We start from the raw sequence: 17,852 nt of genomic DNA, 5'->3' as shown, positions 1-17,852 counted from the left end.
CGTCTGTTACAGATAGAGGTTCGGAGAAACTGAAATTTTGATATGTTATCAATAAGGTATATGTTTGAACGTGTGAGAAATTTCATAAATGTACACAATTTGAAAGATACTGTCTAATTCAACTATCTGGAGTGGATACGATTTTTAAACCAATTGATTCAAAACAAAACCTTCATCATTTGTCAATAATTTCGCAGATCTACTGACTTGTTTATTTTTAAAGTTAATTTTTTTAAATTATACCATCTGTAAAACTGAAAACAAACGTTTCGAAACTATTCTTAACGCTAAAAAGACATCTTACCTATTAATCTAATGCACAGTCTAGGTCCTGCACTTAGTCTCGTGGTGTTAAATTTCAATGCCACGTCACATTTAGGCCTAATGCCCTCTGTTTTTTTATACATCGAAACATTTTCTATGATTTCATTTGTTTTCTTCTAGCACCCTGACTTGGGGTGCTAAACATTTATGCTAATTCACTTATAATAAGGACACCGACAGAACGTGAAATACAATACGATTTCTTTCACAATTAATGTGACCCTCATCTATGGACTGGCCTAGCTATAATATTGTGTCATAGGTTTTGCAAATTGGCATATCAGTTGCTTAGGAGTCTGTCTATAACAGAAATGTCTATTACCTTTAGATCAGCCTCTTCGGCCGAGTGGTAAGTCATTGCATTAGTATTTTTACATCTTTTCAGGGCGTTGGTTCAAATTACACTAGAGCCGTATGTTTTAATCTTTTTTATATTTCTTTACCTTTTAAACATTATTCCGACAGGTTTAGCACAATTTTATAAAAATATTTTTACAAACAAAGAAAGATACGTAACATGCCAAGTAGAGCACAGTGTCTCGGTTTGATGATTATTTAACTAGGGGCCTAGGTGATGGATGAGCAATAACTGGTGTATAAGTGTGCCTATACACATGCTTTCAAAATATATACAGTTTGTGAAGATTCGAAATATTGCCTGATGTGTTAAAATACCTTATATCCAAAGGAAGACCAAAACGATACCGATTTCTTTGACCATCAAGTATGTAGTTAAGTTCACATTGAAGATAAGGGCCTGGTATTCTTAGTGCGAGTAAAATAATTTAGAAATTTATTCAGGTATAACAGAGATATTTTGAAGAGCCGGGCGGAAGGACTTGAGGACGGAGACAGCTCTAACATAAGGTTACAGCAAGTTTTCAACTGAAAAGGGATTTACAATATACGTTTCGTTTTACAAAAAGGTAAAATCTACCTTTCTTTTAGCTTAAATAATAAATCAAACGTGAACTTTGACTCACAAATTTTTCAAAATCTTCTTTGGACGACTTCCAGCATTGGCCATCAGTTAGATAAACCTTCTTCATCCCGGTCAGCATCATACGTAGGTGACTCATGAATTCTGAAACACCTTTTTCTTTTTTATACTGGATTTCCGGAAAAAACGTCTCAATACATTTCTCTGCGTGTTTCAGTCCCAATTCATTCCACCAGTTCAAAAATATAGCCCTATAGCTCGCAGGTTTCTTTTCGAAGAATCCATCATACTGGTACCATACATCTGAAAAGGTAACGTAAAACTATTACGATATGAAACTAGGTAAAGGGTCATACGCGATCATTTAATCATCAATAGTAAAGTATTTCTCTATCTTCCAATTGTCAAAATATAACGACTGCAACCCGCCAACAGAACATTTTATCTGGAAAGTATACTCCTCCACAAAGGGACACTGCTTCAGATAAAGCTTATCACCTGTTGTGTCTAACACATCCTCTCCACCCCCCCCCCCCCCCCCCCCCCCCCCCCCCCCGCCCCACCCCCACCAAAAAAAATAAAATAAATAAAACAAATACTCAATCTGACTAAAGTACATCTCCTATTACGCTACGCATAGGATCTGAGAACGACCTATTCATAGCCTCGTTCTGACGACCCTTTCGCTAGCCAATCAGAGCTTAACTTACAGCATTTTGCAAATCTACCTGTAGCCTTGACTTTTGATATTTACAATTCTTATGTCGTAATGTGTCAGATAGCCGGTTAGCTCAGTCGGTAGCCCGCTTGCTTTGTAAGCGAGGGGTCCCGGGTTCGAATCCTAAAATGAACGCACATTTTCTTACTCTTTGACTTTAAGAACAAGTCGTCTGATTGGTTAAAATAAAAATAGCCATACTGGAAATCCAAAATATACAGAAGACGTATGCGAATGGGTCGTTCTCAGATCTTCGTTTAGAAGATCAAGTACTTAAGTCAGATTGAACAAATACTGGAACATAAATCAATTCAACGTAAACGCTTAAAAATATCCCTACATGACAAGACAGAAATCAAATTTTTAATATAACAGCCCGAGTACAACATAAATGCGACTTCAAACGCAGGTTACTCAAATTAAACAAGAGGGTCATGATGGCCCTATATCGCTCACCTGAGTTTAATTGCTTGCTTGAACAAATTTGCTAAAGCTTCAAAAACAAAACAAAACAAAAACTAGGTGAGAAGGTCATGGTAAAGATTCTTCAAGATAAGTACTTAAATCTGTTAAAAAATATACAAATCTCTTTGCTGTAGCTTCAAAAACAAGAAAGTACGTCAGTAGGTCAGGGCTAAGAACAGTAAAGAGGAGTATTGAAATCTTTATCGAAAGTGACTGACGTGGTCTAAATTTTCAATGTTGTTATGATCGGTGTGCAAAACTGTATATGTAATCCAAATTTCAAGGCTGTATCTTAAAATAAGAGGGTCATGATGACCCTGGATCGCTCACCTGAGTAATATGAGCCACACATTCAATGCTAAAATATTAAGAAGGTAGGTCAGTTGGTCACATTCATGGTACCTGAAAGTCAGTTTTAAGATTGGTGTGTAAAACTGTACATGTCATCTAAATTTCAAGGCTGTATCTTAAAAAAAAACAAGAAAGTATGTCAGTAGGTCAAGGTCACAGTCAAGTCATCCCTAATCGCTTGGGGTCATCAGGTAATTATAATTAACCAGTCTAGGAAATATGATCTGAAATTGTTTTAAGTATTTTTCCTGTATAATTATAACAAATGAACCCCCAGGGTGGGGCCTCTTTTCACCGAAGGGGCATAATTTGGACAAACTTGCTAGAGATCCACCAGGTAATGCTACATACCAAGTATCAAAGGCCTAGGCCTTAAACTTTCAGAAAAAAAAGATCTTTATTTTTTCATAAGCCTTTATTAAACTTGGTACCTCAGGGCAGGGCCTCTTTTCACCCCAGGGAAATAATTTGAACAATCTTGGTAGAGAAATACTAGGAAAGGCCACATAAAAATATCAAAAGCTTAGGCCTTGCAGTTTCAGGCAAGAAGATTTTTAAAGTATTTTTCCTATAATAAGTCTTGGTAAAACTTGAGACCCCACGGGGCAGGGCCTTTTTTCACCCCAGGGGCATAATTTGAACAATTTTGGTAGAGGACCACAAGGCAATGCTACATACAAACAAGAGCTGTCTCCATAGGATGACACATGCCCCCGATGGCACTTTGAATGAATAGTTATGGCTGATGTTAGAGTTTAGGACCTTTGACCTACGGACCTGGGTCTTGCGCGCGACACGTCGTCTTACTGTGGTACACATTCATGCCCAATAATTTTAAAATCCATGCATGAATGACAAAGATATGGACCGGACACGCCCATCAATGCACTATCATGAAATATGACCTTTAACGTTTAAGTGTGACCTTGACCTTTGGGCTACGGACCTGGGTCTTGCGCGCGACACGTCGTCTTACTGTGGTACACATTCATGCCAAGTTATTTGAAAATCCATCCATGGATGACAAAGATATGGACCGGACACGAATGCACTATCATGAAAAATTACCTTTAACGTCTAAGTGTGACCTTGACCTTTGAGCTACGGACCTGGGTCTTGCGCGCGACACGTCGTCTTACTGTGGTACATATTCATGCCAAGTTATTTGAAAATCCATCCATCGATGATAAAGATATGGACCGGACACGAAAATTGCGGACAGACCGACAGACCGACAGACTGATAGACGGTTCAAAAACTATATGCCTCCCTTCGTGGGCATAAAAAACAAAGGCCTAGGTCTTGTGGTTATAGACAAGAAGATTTTTTAAGTTTTTTCCTATATAAGTCTATGTAAAACTTGTGACCCCCAGGGCGGGGCCTCTTTTCACCCCAGGGCACAATTTGAACAATCACCATAGAGGACCATAAGATGATGTAAAATAGCAAATATCAAGGCTCTATGCCTTGCGGTTTTGGACAAAAAGATTTTTAAAGTTTTTCCTTTCGGCTGCAACGGCAACCAGAGTTCTGCATGGAATTAAATTCTTTGAAAAATTTTGAAAGAGGACCAAACAAGGATCATTCCTGTGAAGTTTTGTGTAATTCTACCTAGTGGTTTTTAAGAAGAAGATTTTTTTAGAAAATGTTGACGGACGGACGACGGACGACACACGACGCACGTCGCAAGACACACGACACACGAAGGACATTGAGCGGTCACAAAAGCTCACCATGAGCCTTTGGCTCACGTGAGCTAAAAACAAGAAAGAATGTCAGTAGGTCAAGGTCACAGTTAAGTGACCCCTAATTACTTGGGGTCATCAGGTAACTATAATTAAACAATCTAGGAAATATCATATATTTTTTTCCTAAATAACTCATATACAAGTGACCCCGGGGCGGGGCCTCTTTTCACCCCAGGGACATAATATAAACAAATATGGTAGCAGATCATTAGGCAATGCAACATACCAAATATGAAGATCAATTGAAAAAAAACCTTTATTGCATACACAAGGTTTTCTTTGATTTGACCTCGTGACCTAGTTTTTGACCCCAGATGACCCATATTCAAACTCTACCTAGATTTTATCAAGGCAATCATTCGGACTAAATTTTATGAAGATCAATTGAAAAACAAGAGGGCCAAGATGGCCCTAGATCGCTCACCTGAGAAACACACCATAACAGTGTAAACATGTTTAACCTAGTGATTTCATGGAAACAAATATTCTGGCCAATTTTCATTAAGACTGGACCAAAAATGTGGTCTCTTGAGTTTAAACAAGTATTTTCTTAGATATGACCTAGTTTTTTACCCCAGATGACCCATATTCGAACTTGACCTAGATTTTATCAAGGCAATCATTCTGACCAAATTTCACGAAGATCAATTGAAAAATACAGTCTCTGTCGCAGACACAAGGTTTTTCTTTGATATGACCTAGTGACTTACTTTTTGACCCCAGATGACCCATATTCAAACTCGATCTAGATTGCATTAAGGCAAACATTCTGACCAAATTTCATGAAGTCCAATTGAAAAATACAGTCTCTATTGCATACACAATGTTTTTATTTGATTTAATCTAGTGACCTAGTTTTTGACCGCAGTTGACCCATATTCATATTGGACCTAGATTTCATCAAGGCAATCATCCTGACCTAATTTTATGAACATCAATTGAAAAATACAGCCTCTATCGCAAAAACATGGTTTTTTCTTTGATTTGTCCAAGTAACCTAGTTTTTGACCCCAGATGACCCATAATCGAACTGAACCTAGATTTCATCAAGGCAATCGTTCTGACTAAATTTCATGAAGATCAATTGAAAAATACAGCCTCTATCGCATACATAAGGTTTTCCCTTTGTTTTGACCTAGTGACCTAGTTTTTGATCCCAGATGACCCATATTCAAATTCGACCTAGATTTCATCAAGGCAATCACTCTGACTAAATTTCATGAAAATCAATTGAAAAATACAGCCTTTACCGCATACACAATGTTTTTCTTTGATTTGACCTAGTGACCTACTTTTTAATTCCAGATGACCCATATTCAAACTCGACCTAGATTTCATCCAGGCAATCATTCTGACCCAATTTCATGAAAATCAATTGAAATATACAGCCTCTATCACAGTCACAAGGTTTTTATTTGATTTGACCCAGTGACCTAGTTTTTAACCCCAGACAACCCATTTTCAAATTCGGCCTAGATATTACCAAGGTAATCATTCAGACCACAATTCATGAAGATCTGTTGAAAAATTCAGCCTCTATCGCATACACAAGGTTTTTCTTTGATTTAACCTAGTGACCTAGTTTTTGACCCCTGATAACCCATTTTTAAACTTTGCCTAGATTTAATCGAAGTTATCATTCTGACAAAATTTCATGAAGATCAGTTGAAAAATACAGCCTCTATCGCATACACAAGCTAAATGTTGACAGACTGACGACAGACGATGGACGCCGGACATTGAGCGATCACAAAAACTCACCTGAGCATTGCTAAAAACAGCCTCTATCGCATACACAAGGTTTTTCTTTGATTTGATCTAGTGACCTAGTTTTTGATCTCAGATGACCCATATTCAAACTCTACCTAGATTTCATCAAAGCAATCAAACTGACTAAATTTCATGAAGATCAATTGAAAAATACAGCCTCTAAAGACTATCGCATACAAAATGTTTTTTTCTTTGATTTAACCTAGTGACCTAGTTTTTGACCCCAGATGACTTACATTCAAACTCGGCCTAGATTTTATCAAGGCAATCATTCTGATCAAAATTCATGCAGATCAATTGAAAAATACAGCCTCTATCGCATACACAAGGTTTTTCTTTGATTTGAACTAGTGACCTACTTTTTGACCCCAGATGACCCATATTCAACTCGACCTAGATTTCATCAAGGCAATCATTCGGATCAAAGTTCATGAAGATCAATTGACAAGACAAATACAGCCTCTATCGCATACACAAGGTTTCTCTTTGATTTGACCTTGTGACCTAGTTTTTGACCCCAGATGACCCATATTCAAACTCACTTTAGAATTCATCAAGGCAATAATTCTGACAAAATTTCATGAAGATCAATTGAACAATACAGCTTCTATTGCATAAACAAGGTTTTTCTTTGATTTGACCTAGTGACCTATTTTTTGACCCAAGATGACTCATATTCAAACATAGCCTGGATTTTATCAAACCAATCATTCCGGCCAAATGTCTTGAAGATCAATTGAAAAATGCAGCCTCTATTGCATACACAAGGTTTTCCTTTGATTTGACCTCGTGACCTTGTTTTTAACCCAGATGACCCATATTCGAACTCGGCCTAGTATTCTGACCTAATTTTATGAAGAGCAATTAAAAAATACAGCTTCTATCGCATACACAAGTTTTTTCTTTGATTTCACCTAATGACCTAGCTTTTGACCTAGATGACCCATATTTGATCTCGACCTAGATCTCATCAAGGCAATCATTCCGACTAAATTTCATGAAGATCAATTGAAAAATACAGCCTCTACTGCATACACAATTTTTTCTTTAATTTGACCTAGTGACCTACTTTCTGACCCAAGATAACCCACATTCGAACTCGGCCTAGTATTCATCAAGGCAATCATTCTGACCAAAATTCATGAAGATCAATCGAAAAATACAACCTCTATCGCATACACAAGGTTTTTCTTTGATTTGATCTAGTTTTTTACCTCAGATGACCCATATTCGAACTCGCCCTAGACTTTATCAAGGCAATCATTCTGAATAAATTTCATAAAGATCAATTGAAAAATACAGCCTCTATTGCATTCACAAGGTTTTTCTTTGATTTGACCTCGTGGCCTAGTTTTTGATCCCAGATAACCGATATTGGAATTCGACCTGGAATTCATCAAGGCAATCATTCTGACCAAGTATCATGAAGATCAATTGAAAAATATAGCCTCTGTCGCATACACAAACTAAATGTTGACAGACGACAGACAGACGACGGACGCGGACATTGAGCGATCGCAATAACTCATCTGAGCATCACTAATTTGGCTATTTCAAGGGCCGTAATTCTATAATTAGCGCTAAAATCTCAAGAAGAATGCCCGGGTGTGCAAGATCACATCATGATTAAGCCTCATGCAAGGTTTCATGAATTTACATCAAATACTTTTTGAGCTATGCATGTAATTAGGTGAAAATGTGCATTTTTGACTATTTCAGGGATCATTACTTTAGAAATACGGGTTGAAGTCCGAAGAATAGGAGTTGCGCAAGTTCATATCATTATAAAGACTCATGCAAGGTTTCATCAATTTATATGAAATACTTTTTGAACTAGGCGCGTCACAAGGTGAAAATGTGCATTTTTGGCTATTTCAGGGATCATATCTCTGGAAATAGGGGGCGAAGCCAGACGAAAAATAGAGGTACGCAAGTTCATATCATGATTAAGACTCATGCAAGGTTTCATCTTTTTACATTAAATACTTTTTGAGCTAGGCGCGTCACAAACTTTTTGAACAGACGCACGGACGGACGCATGCACGGACAAGACCAAATCTATATGCCCCCAAATCTATATGTCCATTATCAGCTATCAATTCTACACCAAAGTCGGTCAAAATATTGTTGTCACCTATGATGTTCGACAATTAAAAGCACAAGCATCATTTAGATATTGGTCGGAAAAAAAGTTTTTAGTCACGAAAGCTTGAACTTTGATCTACTATCATTAAAACAATAAGGGTCATGTACTATTTAAAAGCAGTCGTCAAGTAAGTTTGACAGCTATAGGAATTTATTATAATCTGAAATCAAATGGTCTACCGGCCGACGGATCGGCATAACCAATATCCCTTGAAGAGTACACCAAAAGCTCGTTTCTTTGTAGAGTTCTTCTGGGAGGTGTAAGGAATGTTGCACATTTCATTACCTCTCGTGGACAGACTTAATCAAACCGAGTCCGATATTATTCTGCTTGGCTGCGTTATATTCTTTCACATGATGTTCAATAGTTTTATTTCATGTAATTACGTTTCTTTTTACATTGAAAATGATCAGCTAATATACATTTACCTTTTCTTTTGTAAGATGCTGGTATTTTGATGAACCTGTTTACATCTTGTCCTGACTTCCCTTGTCTTGCATAGTCTTCCCATATTACATCAGACTTTTTCTTTCCATGCAGTAAATATTTGTACAGAAGATACCTGTCGTTTGTGATTAGATCTGCAGGGAGTTTTCCTGAAATAGCCAGTTCGTAAACGCCTTCTTTGTCCCTTAAATGAAAGAAAAAGACGTATAGGAGTTTAAAGTCTATTAATATGTTTAGCTATGGCGACCATGCTTTTACAGAAATAATCTGAACAAACTTGGAAGAAAGTCACTCAAGAAACATATAAATGCAATCGAGTGAGCAGACCTTTAAAATGTCCTAGGGACAGGCAGCCATGTTTTTAATGACCCAACATAATTGAAAAATAATGTTAGAATGTCGTCCAAGGAAATTTTGTATGAACTGGCCAATTGTTTCTGAATAAAAAAGAATTTCAGTGTCCTCCGTTCCGTTGCCAAGACAACAAAAATTGTGCATGAAATGCATATCCGAAAACAGTTTATAAGAGGACGATCAAAGGAACACCCGCGCCAAGTTTTTTTCATATTCTATTAAAGGATTACAGATAAAATCTCGTTAGAAGTAATGTTGACAGACGGACGACCAACGTGGATGATAACAATAGCTCAAACTGGATACATTTATAATGAACACACCAGTAAGTTGATTAACAAAGCCACTATAGTGTAACAATTGTTTGGTTTTATTAAAATGTTACATTACCTGTAGGAGCATGATAGTTTGTATTGCCTTGACGTCCAACCTCCTAATCTATCATGGCCAAAAACCAAGTATACATTTTGTTGATTTGGATTGAAATTCACCTGCTCACTCATCAAAAGGTGAAACTCTACTTCTATAAGCGGTTCTTTGGTTTTGCCTGTCCTACAAAAAAATGAAAGTAATACTGTAGTATGTGTAGTAAGCTTGTCATTTTAAAGATAAACATACCTTTTAGTGATAACAAATCCGTTGGTTAAAAGCAAAAACATTTTGACATAGGCTTTGGTTTAAGAACTCCATGAGGTATAAATATGATTTTGTAGCAAGCTTGTCGTTTTAAAGATAAACATACTGATGTGCTGTTCCCACCTACTTTATGTAATGTCTTTTCAATCAAAATTAATATTTCTCGGTGAAAATATTTAGTAACCATGTTGATAATAACGTTAAGAAATGTACCTTCTTAAGTAATATCCATAACTACTATTTGAATCATTTATGTATTATCTTGTATTAATTGTTTAAATTTGCTCCAGCAACAAAGTAACGAATATCCGCCATTTTGTTTCCCAGAATTCTAGAGGGCGACCAAGTTTTTACGGGAAAACCTGGATTTGGATGACATCACAATGTAAACAATAACATTCATATAAATAGCCTGAATTTCAAATGGTCTTCAGTTAGTTGTATGGAATTAGATCTAGAAGACTGATAGAAATTGATGATAGAAATAGATAAAAAATAGAACAAGGAGAAGATAGATATAACATGAATAATACACAGAAATTACAGATATTTGTCAATGAATAGTGATATTTATGGTGCTGTTGTATAAATAAATAGTGACATACTTTTACACCAGGTTGAGTGTATAAAGTAAAGACAGTAAACTTTTTATTAGTGCTTTTCTTATTTAGCGTTTCACCCTTGGTCCATCCTAACATTTTGGTGTCAGAAGTTGGATTGTCAGAATAATCTGTATTATTAATATATTGATAACGTAACACATAAGAACAGATAGTGCTTGTCATTGCTATAATTAGGGTTGAATTGCTGTAAATAATAGAAATTGGGTCATTTGTGGCTGATTTACGTTCATTATGTGGATAGCTGGATCCCAGCATCACGCATTATGTCATGCACAACAGTTAAAGGGAACCAGATATTTGATAGAGCAAGTACTTGTTGTAAAACGCTAAGTTTAAATTTGGACCAATCAGAAACAAGTTCTAAAAATAGCACGTCTGCTAAGGTATAAATAGGTAGATGGATGACAGAGAGATCATTCGGTATCCAGCGGTGGAAGAAGACACATCGAGAATTCAACTAATAATAATCACAGTACCTTGATAAGGAGAGTATTGCAGTTACCCTGTCAGGGCGGATAAATTATTAAAAAGAAGACGTTGGAAGTTCATAGACTAAAGAAGAGTTGCAGAATTTGAACAAGGTTTCGAGCTATAGGGCCAGCACATAGGAGTTTTACCTTTATGGTAGTTGAATGCTATAGACTATAGCAAATATAGGCTGAGCATCGGAAAGCTGAGACAGAGACCCAGAGTTTGGTAATCTACTGAGAGTAGGAGAGTTCCAGCTTATAGACGGTTCAGCATTACTGGCGATGTACAGCCAAGGCATCGGGGATATACCTATATGGTAGTTGAATGCTACATATGATAGCATATTGGCGCTGAGCATCCAGGAGACATGGCAATCATATAGAGTTGAGAGGACAGAGGCCGAGCATCTATGCGATAGGACTCGTATGTTGTTGATTCAAAGACATTGTCTGACAGGAACTTCAGCAAAATGACCAGTCAAGTATAGAGTATCCAGCCTATAGAAGTTTGTCGGTATTAATTGAAGATTAAGATAGTTTGAAACATTCAGTGATTTGCCTGATCTCTGAAATTATTTAGTTTCAAATAGAAATCCTTTACGAATCATTGGTACACAAATCATTTAGGCAAGGTAGCCAGAGGAAAAATCTATATATGAGATATTTGGTCTCATCAGCTGTACATTTTAACAAAGGACATTCTATTTCGTTTGCCAGCTAGTCTAAGACATAGTCACCTTAGCGATTGGACCCAATTCATTGTTCAAGATACTAAAGGCGTAGGCACTTCCCTGGGTCATATAACTCGTATCCTGACATGGATGGATTATTTTTTTTTAGAATAAGAAAGGTTTTATAAGAAATTTTGATTAAAAAGAGGAAATCGTGGAGAAAATTTCAGGAAAGTCTTGTTGAGCAAAAACAAAGAAAATTTTCACAAGAATAATAGAAAATTGATATAAAAAATCAGTTTTGCAATGTTTTATTAAATATTTGAACAAATTACTGCAAAGGTACATAGTTGCACTCAGCCTTGTGTGGAAACCTAAAAATAGAAACATACACATATAATCGGAATTGGTTGCAAATACTTGATAGTTACTTGAGTGTGTTATCGCAGTGTTATCGAAGTATTTATGACTTAAAAATGGAAAACAGTGAAAATTTGGAAACAAACATGGAAAATGATAGTGTGCTCAGTGGAGATAGAAGCAGTACTGCTATCAGAGATATTTCTCAGAATAACTCATTGCTGGAAAATAAATTAAGTGCTATGACAAAGGAAATGAGCTCCATTACCAGTACTTTAAAACAGTTACATAATCAAATGCAGAATAGAATGGATTCAATTGACTCGGATTTGCACAGGGTAAATGGTAAAATTTCTGAAAGGACACACCCAGATCCAGAAGTTAATTTCAACTGCAGAGATAATGATTCAAATGGTATGAATACTGATTTAAGGCCAAGACAAAATTATTCTATGCCAGAACTACAAACATACAGAAATGTAAACACTAATCGAAATTTCCAATCCAGTTATTCTGTGAATAATGTAAATAATCTTAAAATGAAACCCCAGGTGTATGATGGCTTCACAGATATTTCGGAATATTTGACTCAGTTTAACATAGTTTCCGAGATAAACAAGAGCCATGTTAGACATGGCCAATCCCCCCGCCGGGCATATTATAATTGAAGGCTAAAGTTCCTGGCAAGTTAGTGTCTGAAAGTATTAATTTTGGGGAAAACTTTGAGGAACCGTTTAGTTGTGGTCCACATCAGGGGTTTTAAAGATGTGGAAGAAAGAATAAGTCAGTGGTGAGGTGGTTTACTGCTAAATTTTATTAATTTTCATTAACAGTATAGCTATGGTGTTTTTCTATACGCCTACTGTAAAAAGAATGAATGGAAAGCTAACAGGGAACAAGAGTGCCAGAATATCACAATATACGCCCGTCACAGCAAATTTCTTTACTCTAGCAGCTGTATTTGCAAATGGAATTTTAATTTTGTGGTTGTTTAGTTAATCATTGTAAGTCTTTTCTTTTTCTAAGTCCACAAAAAAACTCCTTACCAGGTAGAGATATCTTAAAATACACCTAAAATTGGAAAGTAACATCCATGTTGTACCACAGAAAAGTGGTCTTGTTTTTTCCCTACGGTCAATTATAAAAATGTTACAATATAAGTTATTTATAGTAACAACTAAGGGAAGTTAATCTTAAAAAAGAAAAAAAAATTGTAAGTCCACACAAAAATCTTTACCAGGTAGAGATTGGTCAAAATACACCTCAAAATTGGATGTAGCATGCATGTTGTACTACAGAAAAGTGGTCTTGATTTTTCCCTACGACTAGTAATGAAAAAGTTACAATAAAAGCTATTTAAAGTAACAACAAAGGGAAGTAATTCTAAAGAAGGGAACTGCGCATGACACTTCGTCTCATGATGGTGTATAAATGTGCCAAGTTACATCAAAATCCCTCCATGCATGAAGAAGAAATGCTTCGGACAAAGTCATTCTTGTATCTGACGTTTGGCCTCTAAGTGTGACCTTGACCTTAGACCTAGGGACCTGGATCTTGCGCATGACACTCTGTCTTGTGGTGGTGAACATTTGTGCCAAGTTATATCAAAATCCCTCTATGCATGAAGAAGAAATGCTCCGGACAAGGTTTTCATTCTTGTATCCTTTGACCTCTAAGTGTGACCTTGACCTTAGACCTAGGGACTTGGTTCTTACGCATGACACTCCGCCTCGTGGTGGTGAACATTTGTGCCAAGATATATCAAAATCCCTCCATGCATGAAAAAGATATGCTCCGGACAAATTTTTTAAAGAAAATATGATAAAGGGGAATAACTAATAAGCAAGGTAGAGTTATTGTTCTTGCACATTGCACTTCCTACCAATGTGTTCTATCAGTGTATGAAGTTTGAAGAAAATCCCTCCAATACTTTTGAAGTTATGCTCCGGACAAATTTTTTTAAGAAAATAAGATAAAGGGGAATAACTCAATAAATAGGCATGGTAGAGTTATTGTCCTTGCACGCTGCACTTCCTCCCAATGTGTTCTATCAGTGTATGAAGTCTGAAGAAAATCCCTCCAGTACTTTTGGAGTTATGCTCCGGACAAAATTTTTTAAGAAAATAAGATAAAGGGGAATAACTCAAAAAATAGGCAAGGTAGAGTTATCGTTCTTGCACACTGCACTTCCTCCCAATGTGTTCTATCAGTGTATGAAATTAGAAGAAAATCCCTCCAGTACTTTTGGAGTTATGCTCCGGACAAAGATCGTTGCGGACGGACGGACGCACGCACGCACGCACGGAGGGAGAGCATTTCTAATATCCCCTTCGCCTTTGGCGGGGGGATAAATAATTTTTGGCAGGCAGTCTGACAGGAAATGCTAGATCACTTTTGAGCGAAATGTCAGAATTTCAGAAAAGGGATTATGGTAGTCTACTTGAAGTCCTGAGGGCAAGGTCTGGTACTAGAAATAAGGCTGAAATTTTTAGGTCACAATTAAAATCTTTATCAAGGGGAAATGTGAGTCTATTCCACAGCTAGCTCAGTGCGATAAAAAGCTGACTCGACAGGCATATCCAGATGCAAATTTTGAGTTAATAGAAATTTTTGGCACTAGATTCTTTCATTGATAGTCTGGAAGATTCCGACATTAGGTTACGTCTTAGAGAATGCTGTCCAAAATTTATTTCTGAGGCTGAAACAATTGCAGTCAGGTTAGAGATACATAAATTGGCTGATAAACAGAGGGTACAAAATGAACCAGTAAATGCTTACACTGGGAAAAACAATCTACACCAAAACCTGAGTTAGAAAATATTCTAGGAAAAATAGATAGGTTAACAGAGAGAGTAGAGCAGTTAGATTCACAGACAAGGGTTACAAAACAACAGAATGATCAATCTTACAGGTCATACAATATTAGACATGATAATTCATGAAGTATTTCTGCAATAGTTATGACCCTTGTGCCTTATGATGCGAGTTATGATGAGGAATAACTTACTTTTGAAGCAAATCCATCAAGTAATTACAGAGATGAAAAGAAAAAAGAGAAAGTGTATTAAAACTTTAACCAAGGTGTGGACGCGGAAGAGCGCCGACGCAGACGCCAGGACGAGTAGGATAGCTCTCACATACTTCGTATAGTTGAGCTAAAAATGATAGGAATGTTGCTTTCGAGTAAATATGATAACCTTTTGTCTATTTACAGTTTCAATGCGGGCTGTGTGAAGATTTATACTTTCCTGCCAGAAAGCATTGCATGGCTCATTTAAAGGAACAGCATTCAGGAATAAGCTTTAAATGTACGTTATGCAAGAAGATTTTTAGAAGGAACGATAATCCTCATCAATGCAGGGCAAAGAAGACAGATTTTATATGTTTAATCAGACGACAGGCGACAATTTTTAAGAGTGGCAGAGCAGGGAGAGAGTTGAACAAATTTTTGGAAAGAGTGGAAAAGAAATTGTGTGTAAATATGAATGAGTTGATAACATCAAGGAAGGTGACAAGACCAGTTTTACCAGAAAGGAGGAAGGAAAGAACAAGGACTTTAAATAGTAGCAGTAGTGACAATAGTGACAGTAGTGATAGTAGTGGCAGTGAAGAGAGTAGTGATGAAGAAACAGAGGAGCAACAAATAGTAGAGAAAGATTTAGAGTAAAGCGATGACGAGTTTGAAAGTTTTGAAGAGAGTTATTTAAAAGAGGTGAAAATGTGCGAGTAAGATGAATTTGAAAAGAAGAAAGAGGAACAGAAAAGAAAAGTAGACCAGGAAAAGAAGGGAACAACTGAAAAAGAGAGAATGGAGAGAGAGAAACAAAAAAGGAGGAAGGAAGACAACAGAAAGAGAGAGAAGATAATGAAAGGAAACAAGAGGAAATAGAAAGAAAAGAAAAAGAAAGGAAGGAAAAAAGAGGAAAAAGAAAGGAAAGAGAAACAAGAGAAAGAAAAGAAGGAAAAAGAAAAAAGATAAGCAAGAGAATGAAAAGAAGGAATAAGAGCAAAAAAGAAAGGAAATCATTGAAAAAAAAAAACAAGAAGGACACAGAAAGAACGGAATGTGAGGAAAGAGAAAGGAGAGGCAGGAGAAAGAAAAGAAGGAAAACAGAAAAAGGAGAAGGAAAATCAGAAATTAATGACAGAGGAAAATGAAAGGAAGGAAAAAGAGGAGAAAGAGAGACAGAAAAAGCAGGAAGAAATAATGAGAGGAGAGGAAAGGGACGAAAACGAGAAAGAAAGTAAGAAAAAGGATGAAAAACAAGAGGAACAAGATGGCCCTAGGACGCTCAACTGAGAAACACACCATAACACCATAACAGTGTAAACATGTTTGACCTAGTGATTTCATGGAAAAAAATATTCTGACCAATTATCATTAAAATTGGAGCAAAAATCTTGAGTATAAACAAGTATTTTCTTTGATTTTATCTAGTGACCTAGTTTTTAACCCCAGATGATCCATATTCGAACTTGACCTAGATTTCATCAAGGCTAACATTCTGACCAAATTTCATGAAGATCAATTGAAAAATACAGCCTCTATCGCATACACAAGGTTTTTCTTTGATTTGACCTAGAGACCTACTTTTTGACCCAAGATGACCCATATTCAAACTTGACCTAGATTTCATCAAGACAATCATTCTGACTTAATTTCAGGGCGATCAACTGAAAAATATAGCCTCTATCGCATACACAAAGTTTTTCTTTGATTTGACATAGTGACCTAGTTTTTGATCCCAGATGACCCATATTCAAACCTGGCCTAGATTTCATCAATGCAATCATTCTGACCAAATTTCATGAAGATCAATTGAAAAGTACAGCCTCTATCGCATACACAAGGTTTTTCTTTGATTTGACCTAGTGACCTACTTTTTGACCCAAGATGACCCATTTTCAAATTCGGCCTAGATTTCATTAAGATTATCATTTTGGCTTAATTTCAGGAAGATCAATTAAAAATACAGCCTCTATCGCATATACAAGCTTTTCCTTTGATTTGAGCTAGTGACCTACATTTTGACCCCATATGACCCATATTCAAACCTGGCCTAGATTTCATCAAGGCAATCATTTTGACCAAATTTCATGAAGATCAATTGAAAAATACAGCCTCAATCGCATATACAAGCTTTTCCTTTGATTTGACCTAGTGACCTACTTTTTGACCCCAGATACCCATATTCAAACTTGACCTTGATTTCATAAAGGCAATCATTCTGACCAAAATTCATGAAGATTATTGAAAAATACAGCTTCTATCGCATACACAAGGTTTTTCTTTGATTTGACCTAGTGACCTAGTTTTTGATCCCAGATTACCCTTTTTCGAACTCGGCCTAGATTTCATCAAGGTAATCAGTCTGACTAAAATTCATGAAGATTAATTGAAAAATACAGCCTCTATCGCATACAAAAGGTTTTTCTTTGATTTGACCTAGTGACCTAGTTTTTGACCCTAGATGCGCCATTTTCAAACTCGGCCTAGACTTTATCAAGGTTATCATTCTGACCAAATTTCATGAAGATCAGTTGAAACATACAGCCTCTATCGCATACACAAGCTAAATGTTGACAGACGACGGACGCCGGACATCGAGCGATCAGAAAAACTCACATGAGCATTGCTCAGGTGAGCTAAAAACAAAGTCCCATAACTATGCAGAATATTTATCTTAAAGAACATAACATCCACCATGCATAACTAGAGTTGGTACTGATCACTTGTGTGAAGTTTCATTAAATTGTGTGCAAGGGTTCGGAAGATTAGGCGAGCACAAGATTGCATATGCAGACTGTATGTACATAGTATGTTAGCAA

General features: G+C 36.6%; 2 protein-coding genes across 2 annotated transcripts in view; one reads left to right on the top strand and one right to left on the bottom strand.

Annotated features, from left to right (window-relative positions):
* LOC128554091 (E3 ubiquitin-protein ligase RNF213-like) overlaps positions 1-10,684 on the bottom strand; it is a gene marked incomplete at its 3' end in the record, with an annotated part of 33,401 nt that extends 22,717 nt beyond the window's left edge. Inside the window, exons 1-4 of the mRNA XM_053535325.1 lie at positions 10,596-10,684; positions 9,654-9,815; positions 8,891-9,093; positions 1,308-1,567 (exon numbers count right to left, since the gene is read on the bottom strand). Of these exons, the coding sequence (XP_053391300.1) occupies positions 1,308-1,567; positions 8,891-9,093; positions 9,654-9,815; positions 10,596-10,684 (714 nt within the window). The remainder of the gene's footprint in view (positions 1-1,307; positions 1,568-8,890; positions 9,094-9,653; positions 9,816-10,595) is intronic.
* A 1,455-nt stretch (positions 10,685-12,139) lies between these two features.
* On the top strand, positions 12,140-16,323 carry LOC128554090 (scaffold attachment factor B2-like). The gene is made up of 4 exons (XM_053535324.1): positions 12,140-12,437; positions 14,644-14,789; positions 15,238-15,686; positions 16,071-16,323. The coding sequence occupies exons 1-4, from the start codon at positions 12,140-12,142 to the stop codon at positions 16,321-16,323; spliced, it is 1,146 nt and encodes a 381-aa protein (XP_053391299.1).
* Positions 16,324-17,852: the final 1,529 nt, after the last annotated feature.

The sequence above is a fragment of the Mercenaria mercenaria genome, unplaced genomic scaffold (assembly GCF_021730395.1).
Source record: "Mercenaria mercenaria strain notata unplaced genomic scaffold, MADL_Memer_1 contig_4710, whole genome shotgun sequence".
NCBI lineage: Eukaryota > Metazoa > Mollusca > Bivalvia > Venerida > Veneridae > Mercenaria > Mercenaria mercenaria.
This window is presented reverse-complemented; position numbering and strand designations above follow the sequence as displayed.